The following is a 27,819-nucleotide window of genomic DNA, read 5'->3' as shown; positions in this document are numbered from 1 at the left end:
ATGCCGGAATCTAGCTCAACCTTCTCGTCTTTCCTTCTCCTACTAATCATCTTCCACCTCCTTATACTCTGTCCATCGCTTTCTTCATCCGAATCTGAAGTTCATGTTTTAGATCGCGAGCTGTTAGAGAATCGTACAAATCCGAAGCAGGGCAAGACTATTAGGAAACCCAAATGCTGCGAGATGCGATCTAGATCTCAGTGCTCTGCTTTCCCTAGATGCAGGTGGTGCCGCAGTGAAGCTCTCGACGATTTGTGCTTCAGTAAAGCTGAAGCCTTGCGACTTCCAAGTCAAGTCTTCCTCTGTGAATTATAAAATTAACAGGTTTGATTTATATAGGTTGTTGTAGTAGTTCTTGCCGGAGTTTTGGTGGAGTTAGAGAGAAAGAGAGTTGTGTTTCTGTCCAGAGTTTTTGGTGTTGTTGTAATTGTTTTGAGTATCACAAGTTTTGAATTGTACTGGAATCTTGATCTTCATATCTATTATAAGATTGCTTCTTTATTGTTTCTTTCTTGTATGTAATTGTACTGGATCTTGATCCTCATATTATTGGAAGTTGCTTCTTTACTGGTTCTAATCAATTTTGTTAACAAGATCGGATAAACTTGCGATCGCTAGTAGACTTTTTAAGCTTGGAACATTGTTAAGAGTAATCTGGAAGTTTCAATTTTGGAAGTAGCTGAATATATTAAGTTATTGAGGTCATATCTCATCTTTGTACGCGTATAGGACTCTTGGTTCGTTTGTTCCAAAACTGAACAAAATTTGTTGCTTTTTCGTTTAGATGCATACATAATTTTAGAGATGTAAACACCGCAATGACGCTATCGAACCCTTAGTGGAAATCAACAGGATTTGTGTCTGATTTGCAGCCTTTTAGTGCTCAAAAGGTTATCAACTAGGTAATCTGGTATGTGTCCTGTATGATATGTTTGTGTCAAAAAGGTTATGGCTTTTTTTGTATTAATAGCGTGTACATTGCGGTTTGGAATTGGTCATCGTATCACTGCTGCTTTTGGAAGCTAGGAGCACTGCTTTCTGTGGCCAATTGCCAAAGAAGCTTCAAGCAGCTAAGGACATGGGGAGCAAATATCTACTTAAAGGCGTCTACCATTGTAAGTACTGTTCCATACTTCCATTAATAAACCTTGTTATTTGCAATGGTATCTCTTTCTGGAAAAGTTGTTTTGCATGTCATTACGTGACAATATCATAAGACAGTTGGGAAATTTCATACTACAGCTAAAACCCTTTTTTATTCACAAATATTTGCTGGTACAAGAGTGTCTTTTTGTCTTCGTTTTGTTTTCGTTTATGGTAAAAACTCTCATATATGTAGGTGCAACATTGAAGAAGGAAGTACCCTTTTTCAACGCAAAAACTGATTACCTATATCATCATTCCCCCTATCACCCGAAAAACGACAAAGAAAAGGGAAAACAGAAAAAGATACTTTATATGCAAATTAAACGAGCTAGTTCGCCAGCAAATCCTTCACTGCATCCCTCATATCCTCATATGAATCACAGCATTCGAGGAACTCCACAAGTTTCAGCAATTCTTGATCTTTTAGGTCATCCACAAAAGCCTTTATGGGCACTCCATTATCTGGCTGTAATGAGTAAGAAGATGGGTTGTCATCAACAATCAAAGCACTTCTGAGGTCTTTCCCCACTACTAAAGACAAGTCCTTTACATATTTCCCGTTCACTTCCGTGCATGAGTCTCGATATAGCCTCTGTGAGATCACATGGTTCTTGTCTAGCTTATCCAAAACCTGTGAAGCATAATCTTCTAGACCGGCTGTGAAAACCACCACTTTGTAACTTTCCGCAAGTCTTTCCAAGAATTCAGTCACACCAGGACGTTTCACAACAAAGATAGGTATTATATCCCTTTCCATTTTCACCATCACCATGAAATCATATTTAACTCCTGGAAGTTGTGTTGATGAGTGAACCAACGTTTCATCAAGATCAAGGATGATTGTCCTTTTCATGTTGGTATATTCTGTCAGAGGATCCTCGGGTTTCTCAAGATTTGTATAGCTATGTTTTGTGGCTGGATAGCTGATGGTTGGGGAATTAAAGCACTTGGAAACACAACGCAGAAGGCGACAATGAAACTTCAAGATGGACATCAATGGGTAAGTTTTCTGTTGCTGTTTATGGAACATTTCTGGCATTTTTTCGATGATGCGTTCAGTTTCCATTGGCTTCTCCCGGCTGCTTAGTTCCCCAATGAAGAAAAAAAGTTTTGATGAACAAAATAAGCTAACGGCTTTTCAGACGGAAGGCTTGGTAGTGGTAAGGTATTTCCGGATTTACTTTCTGCTAGCTTTTATACGTTATTATACATTTGGTTTAGTTTAGTTTGTTTATGGAAATTTAGTGGTGAAGTAGAGAAGATGGCCTACTTTTAGAAAAAATCAGTTTCGGAAATTAGAGCATAGTTTTGCTGTTTCATGTATCATGGACATAAATGTACATACATCATGAACCAGCAAGATATACATCAGAAGTTTAGTTAAGATTTAGAGGTATGGAGATTATAATGGGATTACAGTTGAAGTATATTGCTGCTGCCTTTTTGCTACTTCACAGCGATGGCTTTGGTGTACCTGGTGAACTAGCTAAACTATATAACCTGTTGGAGTTTGTTTATAACTTAAAGTTGTTTCTGGTTTTACATAATTTTTCACAATGAAAATAAAGAAATATAGTATAAAATCACTTACTGAAATTTTGTAAGCTATAATTGTTTAGGTTTCATTTATTGAAAGCCTTCTTCTTTAGTGTCAAGTCCTAAAGGGCTAAAGACAAGAATAAAAGAATAACTTTGATGAGTTTTATGGGTCAAACATGAACAACTCGTTTCTTCAAGAGTGATTGCTCTGTGAACATGTCTCAAGGCTCAAGCATAGAAACTTTATAGTCTTAGCGGTAACGTTGGCCCGAGTCGTTTTCTTGCAGTCAATTCTTGATCATTGCTCTTGTTTCCTTTGTCAACAGAATATCTAGTAATAGATACTTAAAAGCATTCAATATATGTTTCGAAACCAGTTAAGATTACTTTCTTATAGTATTACTTAATATTTATGTTGAAGATAGAGTCTGTGGGTACTTATTTCTTGATGTTAACATATATTAGTTAATTGCTAGTCCAAAACTTTTTTTTTTTTCTTTCTGAATTTTCTTGGTTACATGATACACTTTTGAATGTTCTGAAGAAAAAAAAGCTTACAATTTTATGTAGGGGCTTTTTATGTAGGTAGAAACGTTGAAGAAGGATAAGGAATCATCCTTTTTCAACACAAAAATACCGTTTGGCTGTATCATCCCTCCCCAAAGAAAATCAACAAAAAGAAAGAAAGAATCCCAAAAAATTGAAGACAGGTTCTGCAAACAAAATTCACATATATATGTGCATCAAATCAGCTTGTTAGATAGAAACTCTGTTGCTGCATCCCTCAGATCTTCATACTGATAACATCTGTCAAAGAATTCCGCAAGCTTCATCAGTTCTTGATCTTCCATGTCATCCACAAAACGCATAATGGGAACTCCATTTTCCGGCTGCAACGAGTAGGAGAAAGGGTTATCATCAACTAGCAGAATACTCCCGAGGTCCTCTTTCGTTACCAAAGATAAGTCTTTAGCATATCTTCCATTCATTTCTGTGCATGAATCACGGTATAGCCTTCGCGAGATCACATGGTTCTTGTCAAGTTTATCCAAAATCTGTGAAGCATATTCTGGTAACCCGGCTGTGAAAATCGCCACTCGATAGTTCTTACAGATCCTTTCAAGAAACTCATTAACTCCTGGCCGTTTCACCACAAACATCGGTATAACCGCTCCTTCGATCCTTATCTTCACCATGAAATCAGCATTAGCCCGGATTGGTGGTTCCATTGTTGAGTGCACCAATGTTTCATCAAGATCAAGAAATATCGTCCTTTTCTTGTCATTACGCTTTCTCAGATGAGGCTGATACTCGGGTTTCTGGAGCTTTTTGTAACCTTGTTTCATGGTGGCTCGATGGCTAGGAGTTGCGCTGGATGTGGTGGCTAGACAGAAAAACCTAGAGACGCAACGCAAGAGGCGATTGTGGAATGTGAAGATAGACATGTTGAGGGATGTGAAGATGGAGCCAGCTGCTGCAACGGCCGCAGCCGAACATCTAGATTGATGATGATGATGATGGATGTTTCTCCTTCCATATTTATTATGACGCCCAAATGATTTCGGGGTGGTTTTCCCCAGAAATCCAAGGCACGCCATTATCAAGAACTAGAGTTCAAAAGGGTGAGGAGAATTCCTGGTTCTTTTCTGCAGCTGGCTCAAATGGAAACTTGGAGAAATGATGATATGTATATAGGAGCTTTTAAGTTTCTAACATCCATGCTACTGGCTTTGGAACGGAAGAGTACTTGATTTGGTATAGTTTAGTTTGTTAAGGTTGTGATTTAGAAAGGTAGAAAGGTCAAGAGTTATTTTTAGCAAAATAACAGTTTTTAGTCATTGACATATATATTTGAGTTCTGATTGTCTTTCAATTGACAGCAATATATAAATGTGAAGACAGAATATTATTGGAAAAGAGTGTTGGAAACAATAGAAAGGTTCAGAAAATTTCATGGGATTACAGTTAGAAGTGAATGACTCCTGCTTTAGTGCTTTTGATGCTTATATACTGTGCCTGTGTCACTTTTAGACTTTCTAATGTTTGACTATTTTAAAATTAACATGTGTTCTCTTCTCTCAGATAATATACACAGTGCTTTGTAGAGAGAGAGACTGAAAGTGTCCATTATATCAACTTACCACATTCGTTTATAGGACATACTTTTAAATTAAAACATATGTAAGATATAACTTTGATTAGTAAGAATTTACAATTAAATCAAAGAACTCTTGGAGCTATAAGTTAAACAGGAATTGAAAATATCATTTCAGAGCGTTACACACATGATCTACAGTAACCGTTAAATCATCATCCACTTCTTGTTGGGTTTGAAGGTGATCTGTTTCTAGGTCGTGTTCTTGGGATGATCAGAGGTCTGCAACAAACCAACGTGAAAAGCAATTCTGTAATGAACAAACTCATGCTGATCCAGACGAACAAAGTTTTCCGCCATTTCCATATAACTTTTTTGAAGAAGGGAAGACCGGATTCAACCGACAAGGATGCATCGTACAGCTCTGGAATACCTGCTCCGGGTCGAAATTCTGCTCGTTGTTCAATAATTATCTTTATGCAAGCAGTGGGAATGTCCTTTTCAACAAAGCCTTTCAACTTTAAGCTCAAGGTTTGGATCTCAGAGACATATCCTGTCACTAACGGAACCACTTTGAAGAATGTCTGAACAAGACGGATGGGCTCACTTCTGAATCTTAACATGCAGGGACGCCTTATACTCGAGATCGTTTGACCATCTGCAGATAAGAAGTCCACCCGAACCTTCAACAAACACATGGTCCCATATCAGAATGGATGAACAAACGCATACACATAAGAAAAAAATTTTCTGTTCTTCATATTTTGCATAGCTTTGTGACGACGTGCAAGGCTATTATAAGCCAGAGAAATGCAATGGTTAACGAGTGTTGGATAAAGCTAATGGCAATACCTGAAACATGCCGAGATTTTTATTGTAAGCAGACTCAGGTAATGTCATTGAAAGAGTGACATCTAACTTCTGGTCTCGAGGTATAACTCGCAATCCCCTGATCTTCGACATTTCATTACTTTCCTTGCAACTTCCCACACAATCAACACCAGCACAGGAGGTTATTGGCACATATGCTTCTGGACTATTCTTGGTGTAATCAAAATTCAAGATCTCCTTGAGTACAAATGGTTCATCCGCTATACGGTTTATCATGAAACCACCAATCATAAGCGACGAAACCAACAAGCCAAACAGCACAGTGCCAACATAAACAGCCCAAAACATACCCCATCCAAACTTGCACGCAACACTCAACATTCGTTTGGTATCTTTCAACCAACTCAACCTAAACGGATTCATAGTCCCAAATATCATATCACTTATCACTGCAACTCTCGCCATTAGAAACCGTCTGCCAAACCTAACTGTGCTAAATGGATCGAAAAAGAAGAGAAAACCGTACTGGAGAAACCATGATGGAAACGTGAGTAAGCTTGTCATCAAACTGACTTGAAATTCGATTGCTTTGATCACTAGCTCAACCAAAAACCCAAGAAGAGACCACTCTGATGAATTAGATGGTTCACGAAGCTGTGTCGCCGCCAATCCCGCGTAGCCGTCGTCTTCTCGGTCATCATCATTACTGCTCACGGTGGTCACCGTGGATTCTTCCCGAAACGGGTTAACCCGGTTCCGAACCGGATCAGTTACATTCATATCGTTCCCTTTATCCTCAGTCACATCCAAATCGTTCTCTGTTTCCGGAGATAGATCAATTAGGTCACTGGTTGATTCAATTACGTCGTCATCGCCGTTACTAAGCTCCTCCCTCTTTTCCACATTGCCACCGACTTCAAATCCATCGGAAGAAGAAGACGGCTCGGAAGAAGTCAAATTCCGGGGATTTGCCGACTTGCGGCGGCGTAAATGAGAGGAATGATGTAGACGGTGGGAATTGGAACGGACCGGCAAGCAATCGTAGTAAAATTCGTCAGGCGCGTCAAGGAATCGATCGAATTCTTCGGTGGTGTTAGGGTTAGATAAGGACTCGGAGTCGGACTCCATTGATTGATGATGATGATAACCCAGAAGAAGAAGGAGATTGCGTGACTTGCGAAGCTTTCAAATGCATCGATGACGATAAGCGTGATTGATAGATTATCTCACAAACGGCGTGACCAATATATTTTTTTTTTTAATTTTAAATTTATACGTCATACTCGTCCGTACGATAACCGGAGTGGACTATCAAACCGGATTATTTAATAACCGGATCAAAAAATTTTAAACCAAACCTCAGGAAAATTGGGAACTACAGACACACTCAATTTTCTACTAGTCTAATACAAAATTCAATAAGTTGAGATTAGAAAGAGAGAAAAAAAATGAATGTTTGGTGGCATAGTTAGATAGTTTCCCACAAAGAGATAATTGAGAGTAGTGTAGTAGGATACTTTTAAGATTTTGCCACCAGCACTAATTTTTCTTAATCATACAAGAATCGTTGATCATGTGGAATATGATTCTCCCTAATAAGACTAGTCCTTTGTATTAGTTGGCTGTTGACTTTATATTTACTTAGGAATTCAACCATATGAACAGCTGACTTGACTTTTTGAACTCAACTTATTGAGCTAATTATTTTTGTTTTACCAATATATTTTACCACTATTTATAGCAATTTTATTTTTAACTAACAGTTAAATGTGATTTATCTAGATTTAAGAGATTTTTTTTATTGTGTTTGTAATGTAGATATCAAAATCCTTTAAGTGTAAGAGAATCTACTTCATTAGAATTGAATGATTAATTGTTTTTTTTTACTATTTTGGAAAACTTTTCAACTAATAATAATTGTTCTTTTTTCTTTGTGCAACTATTTTCGTCATTCATTGATAACACCATCATTCACATTGTCACACAATGAAGAAAAAAAAGCTTAATACTATTTTTGATATATATGTCTTTTTCTAGTGGATGATAGATAGGACTTTTGTAGGGTTAATGAGTTTATTTTTCTTTCTCTTTTTTCTCTAATGGGTGGGGGGTTTTACCATTCTTTTTTTTTTGGGTTCTTAATACGTCTCTGTAATTTCAAAATTATGACAAATAAAGGATGAACAAAATTGACTAGACAAGTTCAAAAAAACATTTTTGTTTTTAAAAAAGAACGAGGGGATGAGAAGTCACTGTTCATAGATTCTATTTTGTCATAATTCTACGATTCCACTAAAACCATCACACTTTGCCAATACCAACCCAAGAAAAATCTCAGATCTTCCTTTTACCATTTTTACTATTTTCGATGATACATTGATTTAGGGAGATTTGTTGTTGCTGCATATGTCTGTCTGTGAAATGTTTATCAAGAAGATGAAGAAGAAGAAGGATGTTCCTAATATCTTTGCATTCTCTGTTTTTGCAATCATTATTTGCTTCAGATTTTACGGTATAAATGCTATCAAGTTACCTCAAGAAGAAGGTTTGTTCCAAGTTAGTTCCTTTCTGGTTTCCTGTTTTAAAAATTACTCCCTTTTTTTTTTGGATTTGTTCATTCTTTTTTTCAAAGTTGGCTCCTTTTTTTTGCTCTCTTTCTTTTATTTTTGTTTGGTTGGTGAAGTTTTTTATACTGTATGATAAAAAGTTTTGATTTTTAACATTTTACTCATTGGAAAAGGGATTTTCTGATTGGTCACCTGGAAAAAATCTGGTGAAGTTGAGATTTTTCAAGTTTTTTTTTTTTTTTGTTTAATTGAAGTAGTCGAGACCAGAATCTACAAGAGGATTATATAATAATCTTGATTAGGTCAATTTTGTGTTAATTAAATCATGTTTTGATTGATTTCGATTTGAACTCGCTTTGAAAGAACTCTTATTTTAGGCCTTTCACATGATGATGATGATGATGATGATCATTCATATTTTTGGTGTGGATGAAGAGGTTTAGATAAATCGTTTAGCTTGGTTTCGATCCATGTTTGTTCTTCCACAAGTTATTGTTCTGATATATGATGCTGTTTTGCTTCTGTGTCTCTGCCTCTTTAGTCGATGCTCTGCAGCAAATCGCTAACACATTGGGCTCGAGATTCTGGAAATTTGATGCTGAAGGTTGTAAGATTGAAAAGGTTGGGTTAACCGAAACTCCTCCTCCAACAGCTAAGCAAGAGATAGAATGTGAATGCAGTCCCACTAACGAAACTGATTGTCATATTGTCAAAATGTAAGAATTTCTCAGACATCCTTCAGAAATTGTATTTGATCTCAAAGACATTATGGTCTTCTCTGTATTTGGTAATGCACCGTTGATTAGTGATATTTACCCGTATGACCCATTTCACTTGAGTTTTTCTTTGGTGCATTTTCGTGGTAGTGGCTCTTATGCATACTATCTAGAAATGGAGATGACCATGTTCTGAAGCAGAAAGAATAGTCTTTGCAACTTTGTAATCATTTTCTAATTGCTCTTTGACTTGTTTGGTAGTGCATTCAAGGACCATAATCTTCCAGGAACTCTTCCTCAGATAGTCAAGCTTCCCTACCTTCGGGAGATGTAAGAGCTCTTGTAAAAGTATCTCAACCTTTCTTTCGCCTAGCTAGAAAATTTTTACCAATTGAAGAAGATAAAAGCTGATAATTTTGACCACTGTTTCTTGCTATATTTTAGAGACTTGGCCTACAACTACCTCAATGGGACCTTACCACGTGAATGGGCTTATTCAAATTTAACTTTTATGTAAGAACATTCCCTATTATTTTTAGCTTTAGTGTCTAAATGCTCCTGTACAGTAACAGACTGTCTCTGCAGATCTCTTCTTGTGAATCGGCTGTCAGGGGAAATTCCGAAAGAGTTTGGAAACTCTTCGGCACTAACATACTTGTAAGTCTGAAACAACGGTCAATCTTATTTGCACTGCTAGGTCTTAGCATATTCTGAAGGGGAACCCGTTAAAGTTATCAACTTATCATGTTGTATGGTTAGCTAAACAATTTGAATATTTTGGTGCACTTCCAATTTGAAATTTTTTTTAGCATTCTCTACAGATGTGCTATTATTTTATTTTTGGCTGCTCTTGTGTAGGGATCTTGAGTCAAATGATTTTTCTGGAACTATTCCTCAGGAGCTTGGGAACTTAGTCCACTTGAAAACACTGTGAGAGTTTCTCATTCCCTTTCTGTTCTTTGTTTCCTTTATTGTGCCTATATTTTAGCGTGTGGTGTGTTTCTCAAGGGTGAGATCTTTCTGGTGTTCATTTCTTCTTCCAGGTTGCTTTCCTCCAACAAATTGACGGGAAATTTGCCAGCTTCACTAGCTAGACTACAGAATATGACGGATTTGTAAGCTTTTATTATTTGTTTCCCCTAACTTAACTACTGATTATGGTGGACTTTGTTTATTCATCTCTGTTTGGTTTTTTCACAATGCAGCAGGATTAACGATCTCCAACTTACAGGAACAATTCCAAGTTACATACAGAACTGGAAGGAACTCAAGAGACTGTATATTCCATTTTTTTTGTTTTTTTTAAATTCTCTGTGTTAATGAAGCACTCAGTGATGGTATTCTTTTCATTCTTGTAGAGAAATGATTGCATCTGGTCTCACTGGTCCAATCCCATCGGTCATCTCAGGTCTGAGCAATCTAGCTAATCTGTGAGTAGATACCACTCTTATGATGTTCATATTTCTCTCCATAAACTCAGTTTGTTCATCTATAATAATGTAGATGACACTTTTATTACATTGATATATTGTTTTCAGGAGGATCAGTGATATAGGTGGACCAGTCCAACCATTCCCTTTGTTGAAGAACGTAACAGAATTATCTAAACTGTAAGTCAGTTCTATCAGATGCTTTGTTGAAGCTGTTTCATCTATTTCTGATTTAATTTTTTTTTTTTTTTTTTTGTGTGTATTTTACATTGTAGGATATTGAAGAACTGTAACATTTCTGGACATATTCCTGCTTATCTTTCATCTTTCAAGGGTTTGGAGACACTGTAAGCATGTCTTCCAAAAATTTTATCAAGTCTCAATGGTTCCTGGCAAACTACGTTTCAGAATTAGTTGATGTGCCACAGAATAATTATGAACTTAAAGAAAATGAAGATTAGGTTTGTACATGAAACAACGACATGATTGATTAATTCTTGTTATGTTGGTCAATAGGGATTTGAGTTTTAACAAGTTGGTTGGGAAAATTCCGTCATTTGCACATGCAGAAAATTTACGGTTTATGTAAGTGAAAAGATTCTTACTGTCATATACGTTAAATTTCTTTCTTACTTTTGACTAAGAATGATTAGTTGACTGGTTTTGCAGAATTTTGGCTGGAAATAAGCTAGAGGGAGAAGCTCCAGATGAATTACTAAGGGATGGAATCACATTGTGTGTATATTTCTGGAGTTTGCAAATTGCCTTTAAAACTTGCTACCTCAGAATAGTTTGAATTCATTATGATATCAATTTACTTGTTTATGCAGAGATCTTTCATATAACAATCTAAAGTGGCAGAGTCCTGAAAGTCGTTCTTGTCGGCCAAACATGTGAGGATATACTGTCATGGTTTCCTCTTTTACGCTTTGGTTGACATAATTACCATTTTAACTGATAATTTATCCAACTTTTATTGTTTTAGGAATTTGAATCTAAACTTGTTTCAGAGCACTTCTACGAAAAAATCGTAAGGTCTTTTCTTTCGATTATGTTTAGCATCTAGATTCTGTATTTGTGTCTTAAGTCTACACACTGATTGAAGATATTCCACAAATGATTCGGATATGCAATTCCCAATTGATGTTTTTGTAGGAGCAAATTTCTGCCGTGCATCAACGATTTCAAATGCCCTCGATGTAAGTGATTTTATTCTTCAAAAATGTATTCAATTAGTACAAACACATAGGACTAGGAGGAACTGCAGATCATTTCATAATAGTCTCACATCTGAAACCACCTGCTTAAGTACCTTCTACTTTAGTCCCACATCGATCTTGTTATTTCCTGTCTTGCTATCATCATAATATATAAATGTTAATGTGGAAATTTCACTTGCTTACTCTCTCTCACTTTATCTGGCAGATTCTAGCTGTTTACATGTGAACTGCGGTGGAAGCGATATATATGTGAAGGAGAAAAAGACAAAAGAATTATATGAAGGAGATGGAGGGGTTGAAGGTGGTGCTGCAAAATATTATTTGAAGCCTGACGCTAATTGGGGATTTAGCAGTACAGGGGACTTTATGGACGACAATAATTTCCAAAATACAAGATTTACCATGTTTGTCCCGGCATCTAACTTGTCTGATCTATACAAAACAGCGCGAATAGCTCCAGTATCTCTTACTTACTTCCATGCCTGCTTGGAAAATGGGAACTACACTATAAATCTAGATTTTGCTGAGATGCGATTTACCAATGATGAAAACTATAGCCGGCTTGGGAGGCGCTTGTTTGATATTTACATTCAGGTTAGCATTTTGCCTTAGCTGGTGAAATAAAAGCGTCTTTGGATGCAATGTGTTTTTTTCTTAACGCCTCTTTTCGGCAGGAGAAATTAGTGGCAAAGGACTTCAACATCATGGATGAAGCGAAGGGAGCTCAAAAATCTCTAACCAAAACTTTTACTGCCAATGTGACAAACCACTTTTTAACCATCAGGTTGCGTTGGGCTGGTAAAGGAACTACCAGGATTCCCACTAGAGGGGTTTATGGTCCTCTCATATCGGCTATTTCCATATCTTCAGGTAGCTTTCTTATTATCGCCGTAGCCACGTGGATATGTGCTTCTGATTTTATATGCATTTTGAACTCTTTTCTCACCACATTAATTTTCTAACACCAATACCTTCAATGTACAGATTCTAAGCCATGCTCACGTCCGGATACTGGAATGAGCAGGGGAGCATATATTGCAGTTGGAGTTGGTGCCCCATGTCTTCTTATCTTAATCGTGGGAATTTTGTGGTGGTGTGGCTGCCTTCCACTATGTGGTAAACGACGAAAAGGTGATCACTGCTTTTTTTCAAACTTTTTTTGCTTTTGATATGGAGTTGATCATATATATATATATATATATTAAACATTGTGAATTTATGTAAGAAACGGAAGAAGAAAGTGTTTTTTTTTTGTTTATTGCTTCTGAGTTTTTTAATCACAGATCCCTATGAAGACGAGTTGCCTTCTGGAACTTTTACATTAAGGCAAATCAAATTTGCTACAGATGACTTCAATCCAACTAACAAGATTGGAGAAGGTGGTTTCGGTGCAGTATTCAAGGTAAGATTAAGGGATGAGATGATTCTTGATATATGAAGAAGCTAAAGTTGCAGTGCACTTCATGCTGATAGAAAATCTCAATTGCAGGGTGTGTTAGCAGATGGAAGAGTTGTAGCAGTTAAGCAACTCTCATCTAAATCAAGACAAGGGAATCGAGAATTTCTAAACGAGATAGGCGCAATATCTTGTCTTCAACATCCAAATCTTGTCAAGCTTCATGGCTTCTGTGTCGAGCGGGCTCAGCTATTACTGGTGTATGAATACATGGAAAATAACAGTCTATCTAGCGCGTTATTCAGTGAGCATATTTATTTTTAATACTACCTATGGCTAATGAAAGTTTTTTGATGCTTCAGCTCTTAATAGTATGTGTTTGTCTTGCAATGTTTAGGTCCAAAGCATAAGCAGATACCACTGGACTGGTCTACTAGGTTTCAAATTTGCTGTGGGATTGCAAAGGGTCTCGCGTTTCTCCATGAGGAGTCACCATTGAAGTTTGTACACAGAGATATCAAGGCTACAAATATTCTATTGGACAAGGATTTAACTCCCAAGATATCTGATTTTGGATTGGCTAGGCTAGATGAAGAGGAGAAAACACACATCAGCACAAAAGTTGCTGGGACTATGTGAGGCTTGAGCCCGCCCTTTTTTTCCATTAATATTTTCTTTACTGTTACGTTTGTTTGCTAACTAGAAGAATCATATGAACCTCTGCAGAGGATATATGGCACCAGAATACGCACTGTGGGGTTACCTAACTTTCAAAGCAGATGTCTACAGCTTTGGCGTCTTGGTTCTAGAGATTGTCGCTGGCGTAACCAACAGTAATTTCATGGCGGCAGGGGATTCTGTCTGTCTCTTGGAATGGGTATATATAATATGATTCCAAGTCTCACTTTCTTATGAACTTCTGAAACCAAAAAATGGTTTTCTTGATTAACCCTTTTGGTGTATCTGCAGGCTAACGAGTGCCTAGAATCAGGGCACTTGATGCAAGTGGTGGATGAGAGATTGAGGCCTGAAGTGGACAAAAAAGAAGCAGAAACAATTATAAAAGTCGCTCTCGTGTGCTCGAGTGCTTCTCCAACAGATCGTCCTATCATGTCAGAGGTCGTTGCGATGCTCGAAGGTCTCTATCCAGTGCCAGAGTCAACACCAGGAATAAGTAAGAACTCAGGGGATATAAGGTTTAAAGCATTTAAAGATTTAAAGAAAGGCATGGAGAACAGCAGTAAAACGCAGCGTTCGGTTAAAAGTTATCCTTCTTCTTCATCAATTTCTTCTGGGGCTGGACAAGTAGTTCAAGAAACAAACAAAGAAGAATCAAGAAACTGAAGAGCCTCCCAATGCATTACCTCTCTTTTTGAAATGGTCTGACTATTAATTTTGTACAATGTTTTTGAGTTCATCCCACGATTAGTCATTTACAGTAATTCCCCATTTCTGTATTTAGGTTCTTTTAGTTGGGGACTGAATATTGTGGAGAATCAAAACTCAAAAGATATGTAACCAGTGATCTTTTCTAAGTCATACTTTTTAAGCCTCCAAAATTAACTGAAAGAAAAAGTTTATTCTTACAGCCAAATTAGTCTTTTGGTAGTAAATGATAGGCTGGATTTGTGAGATGATCTGACACAAACAATTAAGTTTATTCTTTATGTTCTGTGTACCTATTGATCTTAAAGAATTAGTTTCCTTTGTGTACCAATTGTCTAAAATAGTCTACCTTAAAGGTTGAGTTGACTTGCCAAGAAAATGACCAAATTGACTCAAGTCCGTATAGTACTATAGTACCTGTTGCATTGAAACTATACAATACTTTGAGAGAGGATCAATAAAATTAAAAATGGAGTAAACTAATTTTAATCACAACTAGTTCTTGGATCCATGGGAAAAGTATAAGTCAACTGTCAAGCAGGTTGATTAATAACTAAATAAAACAATCAACTAGTCCAAGTATTCAACATAAGAAATTTCATGTAATATTCTATCAAGTTTTTTGTATAATACAAAACTGATCAACCCCTCCAATTTTCATTTGTTGACAAAACTATCCAAGACCTTCATATTTGGACTGAAGATTTTAGAATTACAGTTGTTTAAAACAAAAAGTTATATCTGAAAGTGGTGAAAAATGTGATCTAAAGTATGTTCTTGTAGTAGTTCTAAAAGTAAAATGCAGAGGAAAGGGTCAAATAAGCTTCAAATTAAAAGTTCTCCTCGTAATGTTAGTAAATAGAAACAGAGAGGCCGGATCGTAATTAACAAAAGTGATACACTTATCCGGGTTTAGCAAGCAAGACGCCATGTGTAAACTCTTAAAATCTTCAGCTTAGTCAGACTTCATTTCAAGACACTTCACATCTTTCACACTTTTCTATAGATACGATATATACATGCATATATAATTCTTTTTAATATATAAATGTATTAATGAAGAGTTTTAGTTTCTTCTTTAGTATTTAGTACTATATATATATATAGTGTTTTCAAGTCATATATAGATCACTTTCACATAATCTTCCTTGTATGCAGCTTACAAACACATGATCATGTCTCAAAGCCGCCACTTGAGCTCTCTACTCTTTGTTCTTACTCTTATCTACTTGGTCTATAAAACATCTGCTTCTCCTTCTCTTCATCCAGATGAAGGTTTAGTGCTTTTAAATGCATGATATATTGCCAAACAAAATGCTTTTGTCTTTGTGGATTTGAACTAACTTGCTTGTGTTACTAATTGTTTTGTCTTTACCAGTGAAAGCACTTAAGGATATTGCATTGACGCTTGGTGTGAAACATTTGAACCTAAGTGAAAATCCATGTCTCACAAAGACTCTAGTGATAACTCAAGATGTTCTCAATGGAGGGAAAAACAGCACTATCATATGTGACTGTAGCTTCAACAACAACAGCACTTGTCATATCACACACTTGTAAGAAACTAGCCAGTTTTGTGTCTGTTTACTTCCAGGGGAAATCTATTGGCTTTTGGTTCTATATAACTAATGTTGCATCATATCATATGCAGTATCTTTAAATCATCCAGTCTCCCCGGTAGACTTCCACCAGAATTTTCCAAGCTTCGGTATCTTGAACTAATGTAAGGAGGTTTCTTTGTGTTCAGTTTCCTCTGTTTTCAATGTTGTTGTTGAGGAAACATTATATTTATAAACCAAACTCTTTTGTATGTTTGTTTGTGCAGTGACTTGTGCCGTAATTATCTTTACGGCTCAATTCCTATGGAATGGGCCTCACTGCCTTACCTAACATCTATGTAAGTTTTTGCTCTCAATTGTTTCTTGGTTATTAAAGAAGTAAGAAATGCTTTTGAATTTACCTGAAATTGTTTCCCTGTAGCTCTGTTTGCGCAAACCGCTTATCAGGAGACATTCCTAAAGGATTGGGAAAATTTACTAACCTCACTCTCTTGTATGTGTTCTTTGTTCATCTGCTGTGATTACGTATAAAGTTTCATCCTTTTGGAATTCAAAACTAAGTTGTTTTGTTTGTTTGTTTGTTTGTATGATTACAGAGTTCTTGAAGCCAATCAATTCTCTGGAACTATCCCTAAGGAACTAGGGAACCTAGTTAACCTTGAAGGATTGTAAGTAAATAATATGTTAACCAGAATTTGGTGTGATTCTCTTAAACATGATATCTTAATCTTGTTTTGTTTTACTGATTCTCTCAGAGCACTCTCATCTAACCAATTAGTTGGAAGCGTACCCAAGACATTAGCAAGACTAAGAAATCTGAAGAACCTGTATGATCAACATTATTTTCTTAACAATATGGCAGGCTTTTAAATGTAGCAGATATAATTTATCATGTATAACAACTTCGTTCCATCATTTGCAGTCGATTTAGTGACAATCGCCTTAACGGATCCATCCCTGAGTTTATAGGGAACTTATCAAAACTTCAAAGATTGTAAGTCAAGAAACTATGCATTACAGTTTTAATAGCTTCAAGACTTGAAGCAGTACAGTTTTAATAGCTTCAAGCCTTGAAGCATTACAGTGAGTGACTTGTACTCATCCTTGATCAGAGAACTTTACGCAAGCGGCTTAACCGAACCTATTCCAGAGTCCATTTTCCGTCTAGAAAATTTGAAAGACCTGTAAGTATTTATTCATCTCTTAAAACATCCAAAGGAAGAAGAATTTAAATTACAGTAGCATGTTTCTCTTATTCAGTCTATAAACGGTAGCCATTTATGTCAATGCAGGAGGATCAGCGACACAACTGCAGGATTGAGACAGATTCCTCTTATAACTAGCAAGAGACTGGAAACTTTGTATGCAGTGTGTCCACATACATATATAATTATGAGACTGTGTTGCCAGATACAAGATCCTAGTTTTTAATATATGTGTTTTAAGATTCAAGATTGATTATTCTGTTGATTTTTCAGGGTTCTAAGGAACATGAACTTAACTGGAACAATCCCAACCAGTGTCTGGGATCTTCCTAAACTCAAGACTCTGTAAGTTTCATGTATATATATGTTTACATCACAACGCAACATCCCAAATATTGACTATGGTTCTTTTTCTTTTCCGGGCAGCGATCTTTCTTTTAATAGTCTGACAGGAGAGATACCCGCAGATGCATCTGCGCCACAATATACGTATGTGCCATACAGCTATAGTGTTAAAAGATGAGAGCATTCTATAGTATTAAGTAAAAATTCATGAACTCATCTCCTGGTTTGAATTCTTTTTTCAGATATTTGGCTGGGAATATGTTGTCAGGAAAAGTTGAATCAGGACCTTTCCTTACTACAAGCACTAATACGTATGACCAATATCACTTTCTCTAATACTCTCGTTTATGTGAAAAACATTTCAACCTCACATCTTGATTTTTTTCTTTTTGGTGGTTGTGATGTATAAACATATCTACAGTGATCTTTCTTATAATAACTTCACATGGTCTCCAAGCTGCATAGAGAGAAAGTATGTTCTTCTATTGTTATCTTGTTAACACATTTCTAAGAAACATTCAAAAAGCTTTTAATAACATGTTTTCATGCAGTAACGTAAACACATATGAGAGCTCACGTTCAAGAAACAGTTTGTAAGAACATTATATACCAATCTTATCAATCATAGGCAACTGTGCATACTGTTACTAACTCATTGTTTCTTGATATAGAACCAGACTTCTTCCGTGTTCTGCTATAAACCAATGCAAAAATTGTAAAGTTCTTTTAGTTGTCTATTGTTTTGCCAATTATCCATTTTCAAGTGTTTTTGAATATGATCTTGAAAGAATTTCATTTTCTGCAGACAGTAGATCGCTGCATATAAACTGCGGGGGACCTGATGTAACTATCGAAAACTCTCGAGGAAGGTTTCTATATGAGGGTGATAACTATGGACTTACCAGTTCATCTATGAGCTATCATGGGAAATATTGGGGATTCAGCAATACTGGTGACTTCATGGATGATGGAGAAACAGACGATACATACTCAGTTACATCAGAATCTGCAGTCTCAGCAAAATATCCTGAGCTTTATCATAATGCAAGGCGCTCTTCTCTGAGTTTGGCTTATTTTGGGTTTTGTTTAGAAAATGGAAGCTACAATGTGAAACTCCATTTTGCGGAGATTCAGTTCTCAGATGAGGAACCATTTGCTAGACTAGGAAAACGGTTTTTTAACATTTACATTCAGGTACATATAGACTTTTGTTGTGGAATCCTTAAGAACCTCTTTTTAGCGGTTTAGCCTGATTCTTGAAGTATGAACTTTGTTATCTGTTCAGGGGAAGTTGATTTGGGAGGATTTCAACATCAAGGAAGAGGCTAATGGAACTCACAAGGAAGTTATAAGAGAAGTGAACACGACCGTGAGTGATAACACTTTAGAGATACGGTTTTACTGGGCAGGCAAAGGCACATTAATCATTCCCAAAAGAGGGAACTATGGTTCTCTTATCTCTGCAATCTCAGTCTGCCCCAGTACGTAAAAAATTCTGTAATAGAAAACGTCAAGTTTCTCTCAAAATACTTTCATCCTGATTCTTTTGTTGTTCTTGTTGTATCAGGTTCAGAATCTGAATGTGGCGGTAAGAGGAAGAGTTGTCAAGTCTTTGAATCCTCATTTAATATACCTCTTATATCTGAATATGAATCACTCTTTTTCTCTTTTTTCTCTTTTTGTCTATGTTACTCTTCAGTTCCGCGGCAAATTCAACCAGTTACAAAACAGCACAAACCAAGAAGATATCCTCTCATTCTCGGCATAGCAGCTTTAATACTCTCTCTTGCTTTCTTGATATTGGGCGCTTTGTATTGGAGAATATGCATTAGCAATGAAGATGCAGGAAAAAGAAGAGGTAACATCTGTTATAGTTTAGTTGTCAGTGTTTTTGGTAAATGAAGAGCTCAAAAGGATTTATCTGATAACAGGTTCCTTCAGTTTGAGGCAACTAAAAGTTGCCACTGACAATTTTAATCCCTTAAACAAGATTGGAGAAGGCGGCTTTGGATCTGTTTATAAGGTACAAAAGAATCTTCATCAAGCTCTAGTTATCAGTGTTACTATAATTAAAAACAGGTGATGTTAAAGCTAGAACATGTGACAATGCAGGGGAGATTACCGAATGGTACATTAATTGCAGTAAAGAAGCTATCATCCAAATCATGTCAAGGCAACAAAGAGTTTATAAATGAGATTGGTATAATCACTTGCCTACAGCACCCAAACCTTGTAAAGCTTTATGGATGTTGTGTTGACAAAACCCAGCTGCTTCTTGTCTATGAGTACTTGGAGAACAACTGTCTTGCTGATGCATTATTTGGTATAGTTCTTCTTCTTATTCACCTCTGTAAATGATAAAGACCAAAAACTTTTTAATGCCTTATTCATCTGTCTTGAGGTTGATTGGTTTCATCTAACTGTACAGGAAGAAGCAGTCTGAAATTAGACTGGCAAACAAGACATAAAATATGCTTGGGAATAGCGAGAGGGCTTGCGTTTCTTCACGAAGATTCAGCGGTTAAGATCATTCACCGAGACATCAAAGGAACAAATGTACTGCTAGACAAGGATCTGAACTCAAAGATATCAGATTTTGGGTTGGCCAGACTCCATGAAGATGATCAGAGTCACATTACCACCAGAGTTGCTGGAACAATGTCAGTCTTATAGTCCGTCATATACACATAATCCTACTTATGATGAAAATGTTTCAGTGACAGCTAACGTTGTTATGGTTGCAGAGGATATATGGCTCCTGAATATGCAATGAGGGGTCACCTAACAGAGAAGGCAGACGTTTACAGCTTCGGTGTGGTAGCAATGGAGATCGTTAGCGGAAAGAGCAACGCAAATTACACACCAGATAACGAATGTTGTGTTGGCCTTCTCGATTGGGTACAACTAAACCAATCCTTTTCCCCAAAAAAGAACTAAGCTTTCTCTCAATTGGATGGGATACTTATAAAAGGTTCATGATTTTTCAATTTCAGGCGTTTGTACTACAAAAGAAAGGGGCTTTCGCGGAGATTCTGGACCCGAAGCTTGAAGGAGTGTTCCATGTGATGGAAGCAGAGAGAATGATAAAGGTTTCACTTTTATGCTCCAGCAAGTCTCCAACATTAAGGCCAAACATGTCGCAAGTAGTGAAGATGCTTGAAGGAGAGACTGAGATAGAGCAGATGATATCAGACCCCGGCGATGAATTGAAGTTTAAGAGAACGTCGGAGATAGGATCATCGTCTTTGCCTTCTGATTATCTCCTGTCGATTACTGCGTCCGGTGAATCTGCTTCCGATTTGTACCCTCTTAGTGCCGAGTCCATTGTTTTCTCTAGACCATAGCGTCAACGGAGGCTTGAACCCATTGTTACCGTAATACCGTTTACATAAGATCTCTGTTTTCATTGTAAAAGACTGAAAGCTTTGGTTTATAAGAAAAAAAATGAAATTTTTGAGTCATAACCAAAAACTCGTTCAATCGGGGTTATATGAAACTAGGGCTTATTTCGTTCTCGCCGTGGTCACTCCCCTCTCTGCCGGCGAGAATATCACGGAGATACTTCCCGGTGGCTCCGACCTGAACTCGACTATGGCGCCTACATTGCAACATTTCTTCCCCAAAGTGATGACAATGAGGTCTGTGATTCCTTTTCTTCTTCTAAATATCATCAGTGGACTAAGAAAAATTCGTCAAACTGCAGATAATAAGCTTTCCAATTAGAGCCCTTTCTTCCTGTAGTTTTGTAATCTTGAAGCTGCATTTGCATTATCTATGAACAGTGAACACACACAGATAACGAGAGTAAACTACATAATTAGACTAGAGCTGTAGACTATAGAGTGTCATCACCAATTGCAACTGAGGTATCAGTGCCATGTTATACAAATCCTAAGGTTAAATCTTTGGTGTGTTTTTACATCATACTTCCTCTTTTAGTCCTGCATCTGTTTCTCTGTGGATTGGAAAACTTTGTATTGGCTGAGCGTATGTTTCTAGATTGTGGGGCTGATGATGATTTGGGAAGAACCACTCCCAAACGTGTATATTAACCATTACGCCTCTAGAGAAATATATATATAAAATAGGGACAGATTGTTTTCTTTTCCTGAAAACGTTTTACACCATCGGTTATATGGTTTTCGGTGTCCAGGATATATTTGATGGTGTTCTGATCCAACAGTGATGTCTCAGTTATTAGGTAAGGAATTAGGGATATGGAATATTTACATATGAGAGGGTTTGAGATATCTTTGGTTATTTGGATCTCTCCCTTGGGCAGTTCAGAGCTGCACATCATTGGCCTTCTGTAGAGGATATTCAATAAGATTAAAAATATGGGGTTAACCAAATTTTTTACCCACTAGCTTTCAGATCCAAAGCAAAGTAGTAGTCAACACTCAAGAAGACTGAATAAAATATGCAACTAGTTGAAGTCTTGTTTCATGTAATACTCACCCAAAGTTATGCATAACAACTGGTCAATCCCTTCAATTTTTATTTATATTAAAATACTCAAGTCATGATCTTCAAATTATGACTCAAGATCTAAATTTTAGAATTCTTTAGGCTATATCTTGTTGAAAGTGGTGTCAGTAATGCTTTAATCATTATAAAATCTTAGTAGTGTTAGTCTTTATGTGTTCTAGTAGTTCTGCATGTAAAATGCAAGCGAAAGGCTGGAGAAATTTTTTTAAATATTTCTGCTCATATTGTAAACAAATCCAGATAGAGAGTCTGGATTGCAATCATCCCTAAATGTGGGAAGCTGGCTAATACAAGCATTGACTACCCATGTGCTTAGTCCTAACCTCAACTTAGTCAAACTGCATTTCACATTTTCACAATCTTCTATATACATATATATATTTATGTAGCGTTTCAAGTCACAAATAGATCAGTTGAACACAAGCTTCCATGTCTGAGCTTACAACCTCATGGTTATGTCGAAAAATTGTCTTCTTAGCTTTTATCTTTGTTTTTACACCTATCTACTTTGTATGTACAGTATCTGGTTCTCCTTCTCTGCATCCAGATGAAGGTTTAGTATTTTTCACAGAAATTAGCCTCTCTTTGTGAATTTGAGTTAAACTTGATTGTGTTTCTGATTTGCTGTCTTCGCCAGTGGAAGCCCTTACGGATGTCGCAGCAACACTGGGTGTAAAGCATTTAAACCTAAGTGAAGATCCATGTCTTACAAAGACTCTGGTAATATCTCCGGGTGTTCTGAAGAAAGGACAGATCAGCACAATCAGATGTGACTGTCGTTTCGATAACTACAGCACTTGTCATATAACACACTTGTAAGAATTTAACCATTCCAGAAAAGGAAACTTAACTGTTCTTCTGCTTATTTATCTTGTTTCTGACCCAATTAATGTGTACCTCATGTCTAGTGTCCTCAGGAAATTCAGTCTTCCAGGTAGGCTTCCTCCGATGCTGCAAAAGTTTCGGTATCTTGAATCGATGTGAGGAGGGTTTTTAGTGTTTCCACTATTTTCAATTTCTACCGCTATTATTTAAAAAAATGTCGTAATGGCTGGAATTCTTTTGCTTGTTTTTGTAGTGACTTATGCCATAATTACCTTTATGGTTCAGTTCCGATGGAATGGGCCTCACTGCCTTACCTTAAATCTATGTAAGTCTTTGTTCTCAAGTTTCTGTACTGTTAGGAAAGTAGGAAAAACTTCTGAAGTTACCTGAAATATTTCTCTGCAGTTCTGTCTACGCAAACCGCTTATCAGGAGATATTCCCAAAGGATTGGGGAAGTTTATCAACCTCACCGTTTTGTATGTTTTTACCATTATTTTGTTGATCTCATGAGATTACATTAAAAGAAAGAAAAAAATTAGATTACATATGAAGTTTTGTCTTTTTTGAAAACTAAATCTTTCGTCCGTTTGCTTGATTTCAGAGCTCTTGAAGGCAATCAATTTTCTGGAACTATTCCTAAGGAACTGGGGAACCTAGTGAATCTACAAGGATTGTACGTAAGACTCTTCAAAATCAAACAGATTCATTAGTGATTTTCTCAAATATATCCATTTGATTTTGCTTTGCTGATTCCAGAGGACTCTCTTCCAACCAACTTGTTGGAGGCCTCCCCAAGACATTAGCAAGACTTAAAAAGCTAACAGATCTGTAAGATCATCTTGTGTTTTTTTTCTTACAATATATCGTCTTTGAGATGTGTTCATCATAGTGAATCGCTTTTCATTCTATTGTTTACAGCTACCTAAGCGATAATCGCCTGAATGGATCGATTCCAGAGTTTATTGGAGAATTATCCCAACTTAAAAAATTGTGAGTGTAGTATCTTTCTTTTGCATTAAACATAAATTGTTTGTAGCTTTACATTTCAATGTTTTCTGACTTGGGCTAATAACGTTGTATCAGAGAACTCTATGCGAGTGGCCTTGGAGAACCTATTCCAGACTCCATTTTTCGTCTGGAGAATTTGATCCACCTGTAATTTATCATATAACATTGTAAGTTTCAGAAGCTTATGCTCTTTTTTGAAACGAAACTGTGGCTTTTCTTTCTATGCAGGAAGATCAGTGACACTGTTGCAGGATCAGGACATGTTCCTCAGATAACTAGCAAAAGCCTGGAATATTTGTATGTAGTACATCTTTATTTCTCAGGTCTAGATACGATTCTATGCTCAAAGACATATGTGTAGACTGAAATTGATAATTTTCAGGGTTCTGAGGAACTTAAACTTATCAGGACCAATTCCAACCAGTCTCTGGAATCTGCCTAGTCTAAAAACTCTGTTAGTCTCATGTTATATCACTACGCATATTGCTAAACACTGTCCAATTTTTATATGATACCTTTCTTTTTCGGGCAGGGATCTTTCCTTTAATATGCTGACTGGAGAAATACCAGCATATGCAACCGCCCCGAGATACACGTAAGTCCTAAAGTGTCAAAAGGATTAGGTAAGCAATTAAAATGTGCTAAAACTATTGAACTCATCTCCTGGTTTCATTTTTCAGATATTTGGCTGGAAACATGTTGTCTGGAAAGGTTGAAACAGGAGCTTTCCTTACTGCAAGCACAAATATGTATGGCCAATCTTATTTTATAGCGATGTCAAAATATGTATCGGTATTACAGTAATCTCTCCTTTTCTTCTTGGTTCCAATATTCATATCATAATATGTGCAGTGATCTGTCCTATAATAATTTCACGTGGTCTCCAATGTGCAAAGAGAGGAGGTATGTTCTTTAATTGTTATCTTAACTACCGCTTTTTTCTCGTTAAACTTTCTGGATGCTTTTAACATAGTTTTTCATGTAGGAATGTAAACACATATGACAGCTCACACTCAAAAAACCGTCTGTAAGAACATTTTGTCAATCTTATATATCACTGAATACTTTGTGTACTGTTATTAAATTGTTGCCTTGATTCTGATTACAGGACCAGACTTCTTCCATGCTCTGCCATAAAGCAATGCCAAAATTGTACGTGCTTCTCTATTTTATGGGGTTTTTTAAATACCCATTTTCGAGTTTCATTGGAAAATGTTTACTTTCCACAGATAGTAGATCGCTGCATATAAACTGTGGGGGACCTAATGTAACTATCGAAAACTCTCGTAGAAAGCTTCAGTACCAGGGTGATAACTATGGACCTACAGGTTCAGCTATGAACTATCATAACACAAACTGGGGATTCAGCAACACTGGTGACTTTATGGATGATAGAACAACCACAGATAGATACTATGTTTCATCAGAATCTGTTGTATCAGCTAAATATCCTGAACTTTATCAGACAGCTCGACGTTCTCCCTTGAGTTTGGCTTACTTTGCATTTTGCTTTGAAAATGGAAGCTACAACGTGAAACTTCATTTTGCAGAGATTCAATTCTCAGATGAGGAACCATATGCTAGACTAGCGAAACGGGTTTTTAACATTTACATTCAGGTACATATAGCATTTCGCTGCAGATTCTTTAAGAACCCCTTTTCAGCATTTTAGCCAATTGTTGAAGTTTAAACTTTAATATCTGTTCAGGGTAAGTTAATTTGGGAGGATTTCAGCATCAGAGATGAGGCTAATGGAACTCACAAAGAAGTTACAAAAGAAGTAAACACAACTGTGACTGATAATACTTTAGAGATACGACTTTACTGGGCAGGGAAAGGCACGACGATCATTCCTCAAAGAGGGTATTATGGCTCTCTTATTTCTGCAGTCTCAGTTTGTCCCAGTAAGTAATTTTTGTGGAAGTAAGCATCACATTTCCTCAGAAATTTTTATCCTAATGATTTACTTGTTCTTGTTTTATCAGGTTCAGACTCTGAATGCGGTGGTATGAAAAGAAATCTCAAGTCTGTGAGTCCTTTTTTCGTGTTAAAGCCTAAATATGGGTTAATCGTTTCTCTTTGTATTCTATTTTCCACCTTCAGATCCAGTGCAGATTCTTCCAGTAAGAAAATATCATAAACGGACAACATATCTTCTTATCCCCGGCTTAGCAGTCTTTCTTGCTTTCTTGCTCCTCGGTGCATTCTGTTGGAGAAAGTGTGTTAGAGATGTAAATGCAGCAGAACGAGGTACCGATCTCTAGAATTCACTACTTAAAAAACCATCTGTTGTGGTGAGCTTGAGGGACCTAATCTAATAACAGGTTCCTTCAGTTTGAGGCAACTAAAAGTTGCGACTAACGATTTTGATCCCATAAACAAGATTGGAGAAGGCGGCTTTGGATCTGTTTATAAGGTACAAAAGAGTCTTCAAGCTCTAGAAATCAATGTTAGTATTCTTCAAAATAGGTGACATTAAGCCAAACATTTGACAATACAGGGGCGATTACCAGATGGAACATTGATTGCGGTAAAGAAGCTATCTTCCAAATCACGTCAAGGTAACAAAGAGTTCGTAACCGAGATCGGTATGATCGCTTGCCTGCAGCACCCGAACCTTGTGAAACTGTATGGATGCTGTATTGAGAAAAACCAGCTGCTTCTTGTCTATGAGTACTTGGAGAACAATTGTCTTTCTGATGCATTATTTGGTAAAGTATCTGACAGATGATTGGACCAAATCCTTTGACTGCATTCTCTTCTTTCTTGAGTTAGATTGTTTGCTTGTACACTGTCGGAGCAGGAAGAAGCTGTCTGAAACTAGAATGGAGAACAAGACACAAAATTTGCTTAGGGATCGCGAGAGGGCTTGCTTTCCTTCATGAAGATTCGGCAGTTAAGATCATTCACCGAGACATTAAAGGGACAAATATTCTGCTAGACAAGAATCTGAACTCAAAGATATCAGATTTCGGGTTGGCCAGGCTACATGAAAACGATCAAAGTCACATTACCACCAGAGTTGCTGGAACAATGTCAGTCTTGTAGTCAGTCATATACACCTCATCCTACTTGTGGTGAAAAAAATTCAGTGACAGTTAATGTTGTTATGGTTGCAGAGGATATATGGCTCCTGAATATGCAATGAGGGGTCACCTAACAGAAAAGGCAGATGTTTACAGTTTCGGTGTGGTGGCAATGGAGATTGTTAGCGGAAAGAACAACGCAAAATACACGCCAGATGACGAATGTTGCGTTGGCCTTCTTGATTGGGTACTGATTCAGGCGTTTCCTCCACAAGAACTCTGCTTTCTCGCAATTAAAAAGTTTTTATATTTTCAATTTCAGGCATTTGTGTTGCAAAAGAAAGGGGATTTCGCGGAGATTCTTGACCCGAGGCTGGCAGGAATGTTTGATGTGTTGGAGGCAGAGAGAATGATAAAGGTTTCACTTTTATGCTCAAACAAGTCTCCGACATTAAGGCCAAGCATGTCAGAAGTTGTAAAGATGCTTGAAGGGGAGACTGATATAGAGCAGATCATATCAGACCCTGGAGTGTATGGTGAGGACTTGCGCTTCAATCCATCAGCTTTACCTTTTGATGGTATCATGTCGATTCCGTCATCCTCTGAATCTACTTATGATCATCTCATGCAGACCAATGATCTGTACCCACTCAGCCCCGAGTCCATTGTCTTTACTAGCTAGAGAGTGAAAAAACAATAACAACAACAATCCATTATAGATCTAATGTTGTATGCAAAAAAATTGTGTATGCCATCGTCTCAAATTCTGAAAACGGATACAAGTTTTTTTTGAAAAAAACTAATATTGCATTTTGCTTATAAGGTTTGAGTACAAATTAACTGTGCTAATCTAATGCATTAATTTTGTGATCCATGATTGTATCTGTTTTCTACGTAAAACGAGACTTTTCTCCATTGATGAGTAATTTGTTTCGCTTTTTAGAAATTCAAACTGTGACATGCAAACATAATTTCAAAAACTCTCTGTGATCACGAACTTGAATAAACTTTTCTTCAGTGATCATTAAGTAATTTC

The 27,819-nt window shown here is 36.9% G+C and overlaps 7 protein-coding genes across 9 annotated transcripts; 4 read left to right on the top strand and 3 right to left on the bottom strand.

The window, feature by feature from the left end:
• Positions 1-1,345: 1,345 nt before the first annotated feature.
• LOC17898206 (probable C-terminal domain small phosphatase) lies at positions 1,346-2,196 on the bottom strand. The gene has a single exon (XM_006304599.2). The coding sequence runs from the start codon at positions 2,183-2,185 to the stop codon at positions 1,475-1,477; it is 711 nt and encodes a 236-aa protein (XP_006304661.2). The 5' UTR covers positions 2,186-2,196; the 3' UTR covers positions 1,346-1,474.
• LOC111832494 lies at positions 2,169-2,384 on the top strand. Its single transcript, XM_023789062.1, has one exon. The coding sequence runs from the start codon at positions 2,193-2,195 to the stop codon at positions 2,370-2,372; it is 180 nt and encodes a 59-aa protein (XP_023644830.1). The 5' UTR covers positions 2,169-2,192; the 3' UTR covers positions 2,373-2,384.
• A 1,026-nt stretch (positions 2,385-3,410) lies between these two features.
• LOC17898844 (carboxy-terminal domain RNA polymerase II polypeptide A small phosphatase 1) lies at positions 3,411-4,645 on the bottom strand. Its single transcript, XM_006304015.2, has one exon. The coding sequence runs from the start codon at positions 4,281-4,283 to the stop codon at positions 3,429-3,431; it is 855 nt and encodes a 284-aa protein (XP_006304077.1). The 5' UTR covers positions 4,284-4,645; the 3' UTR covers positions 3,411-3,428.
• Positions 4,646-4,848: 203 nt separating this feature from the next.
• LOC17900682 (seipin-2) lies at positions 4,849-6,824 on the bottom strand. Its single transcript, XM_006307176.2, has 2 exons — positions 5,633-6,824; positions 4,849-5,463 (listed from the first exon to the last, which is right to left on the bottom strand). Exons 1-2 carry the CDS (start codon positions 6,737-6,739, stop codon positions 4,996-4,998), a joined length of 1,575 nt encoding a protein of 524 aa, XP_006307238.1. The 5' UTR covers positions 6,740-6,824; the 3' UTR covers positions 4,849-4,995.
• Positions 6,825-7,854: 1,030 nt separating this feature from the next.
• LOC17898125 (probable LRR receptor-like serine/threonine-protein kinase RFK1) lies at positions 7,855-14,526 on the top strand. Of its 2 annotated transcripts, none has more exons than XM_006304403.2 (24): positions 7,855-8,156; positions 8,720-8,894; positions 9,156-9,224; positions 9,339-9,407; positions 9,480-9,551; positions 9,753-9,824; positions 9,938-10,009; positions 10,100-10,171; positions 10,253-10,324; positions 10,433-10,504; positions 10,600-10,671; positions 10,841-10,909; positions 10,994-11,059; positions 11,155-11,217; positions 11,310-11,354; positions 11,480-11,523; positions 11,750-12,138; positions 12,219-12,414; positions 12,529-12,675; positions 12,828-12,946; positions 13,034-13,244; positions 13,338-13,575; positions 13,667-13,817; positions 13,910-14,526. In XM_006304403.2, exons 1-24 carry the CDS (start codon positions 8,018-8,020, stop codon positions 14,282-14,284), a joined length of 3,069 nt encoding a protein of 1,022 aa, XP_006304465.2. In that variant the 5' UTR covers positions 7,855-8,017; the 3' UTR covers positions 14,285-14,526. The 2 variants fall into 2 exon arrangements, with proteins under 2 accessions (XP_006304465.2, XP_023632802.1); XM_023777034.1 differs by lacking the exon at positions 7,855-8,156 and adding an exon at positions 8,277-8,480 and having other exon boundaries at positions 8,556-8,894.
• Positions 14,527-15,495: 969 nt separating this feature from the next.
• LOC17899455 (probable LRR receptor-like serine/threonine-protein kinase At1g29720) lies at positions 15,496-21,547 on the top strand. Its single transcript, XM_023777339.1, has 26 exons — positions 15,496-15,601; positions 15,705-15,882; positions 15,978-16,049; positions 16,152-16,223; positions 16,307-16,378; positions 16,482-16,553; positions 16,641-16,712; positions 16,808-16,879; positions 16,998-17,069; positions 17,178-17,246; positions 17,364-17,435; positions 17,517-17,579; positions 17,678-17,746; positions 17,857-17,907; positions 17,987-18,028; positions 18,107-18,150; positions 18,241-18,629; positions 18,721-18,916; positions 19,003-19,023; positions 19,135-19,293; positions 19,367-19,458; positions 19,548-19,758; positions 19,864-20,095; positions 20,180-20,333; positions 20,429-20,761; positions 20,936-21,547. Exons 1-26 carry the CDS (start codon positions 15,496-15,498, stop codon positions 21,140-21,142), a joined length of 3,192 nt encoding a protein of 1,063 aa, XP_023633107.1. The 3' UTR covers positions 21,143-21,547.
• Positions 21,548-22,560: 1,013 nt separating this feature from the next.
• On the top strand, positions 22,561-27,602 carry LOC17897074 (probable LRR receptor-like serine/threonine-protein kinase At1g29720). Of its 2 annotated transcripts, none has more exons than XM_023777341.1 (24): positions 22,561-22,738; positions 22,841-22,903; positions 23,002-23,073; positions 23,154-23,225; positions 23,351-23,422; positions 23,506-23,577; positions 23,668-23,739; positions 23,833-23,904; positions 23,986-24,054; positions 24,140-24,211; positions 24,290-24,352; positions 24,438-24,506; positions 24,610-24,660; positions 24,743-24,784; positions 24,866-24,909; positions 24,987-25,375; positions 25,466-25,661; positions 25,743-25,763; positions 25,861-26,007; positions 26,082-26,173; positions 26,258-26,468; positions 26,561-26,792; positions 26,877-27,030; positions 27,085-27,602. In XM_023777341.1, the coding sequence occupies exons 2-24, from the start codon at positions 22,872-22,874 to the stop codon at positions 27,463-27,465; spliced, it is 2,697 nt and encodes an 898-aa protein (XP_023633109.1). In that variant the 5' UTR covers positions 22,561-22,738; positions 22,841-22,871; the 3' UTR covers positions 27,466-27,602. The 2 variants fall into 2 exon arrangements, with proteins under 2 accessions (XP_023633109.1, XP_023633108.1); XM_023777340.1 differs by having other exon boundaries at positions 22,832-22,903.
• The last annotated feature ends 217 nt before the right edge of the window (positions 27,603-27,819 follow it).

This window comes from Capsella rubella, unplaced genomic scaffold (assembly GCF_000375325.1).
Source record: "Capsella rubella cultivar Monte Gargano unplaced genomic scaffold, Caprub1_0 scaffold_1, whole genome shotgun sequence".
Classification (NCBI taxonomy): Eukaryota; Viridiplantae; Streptophyta; class Magnoliopsida; order Brassicales; family Brassicaceae; genus Capsella; species Capsella rubella.
This window is presented reverse-complemented; position numbering and strand designations above follow the sequence as displayed.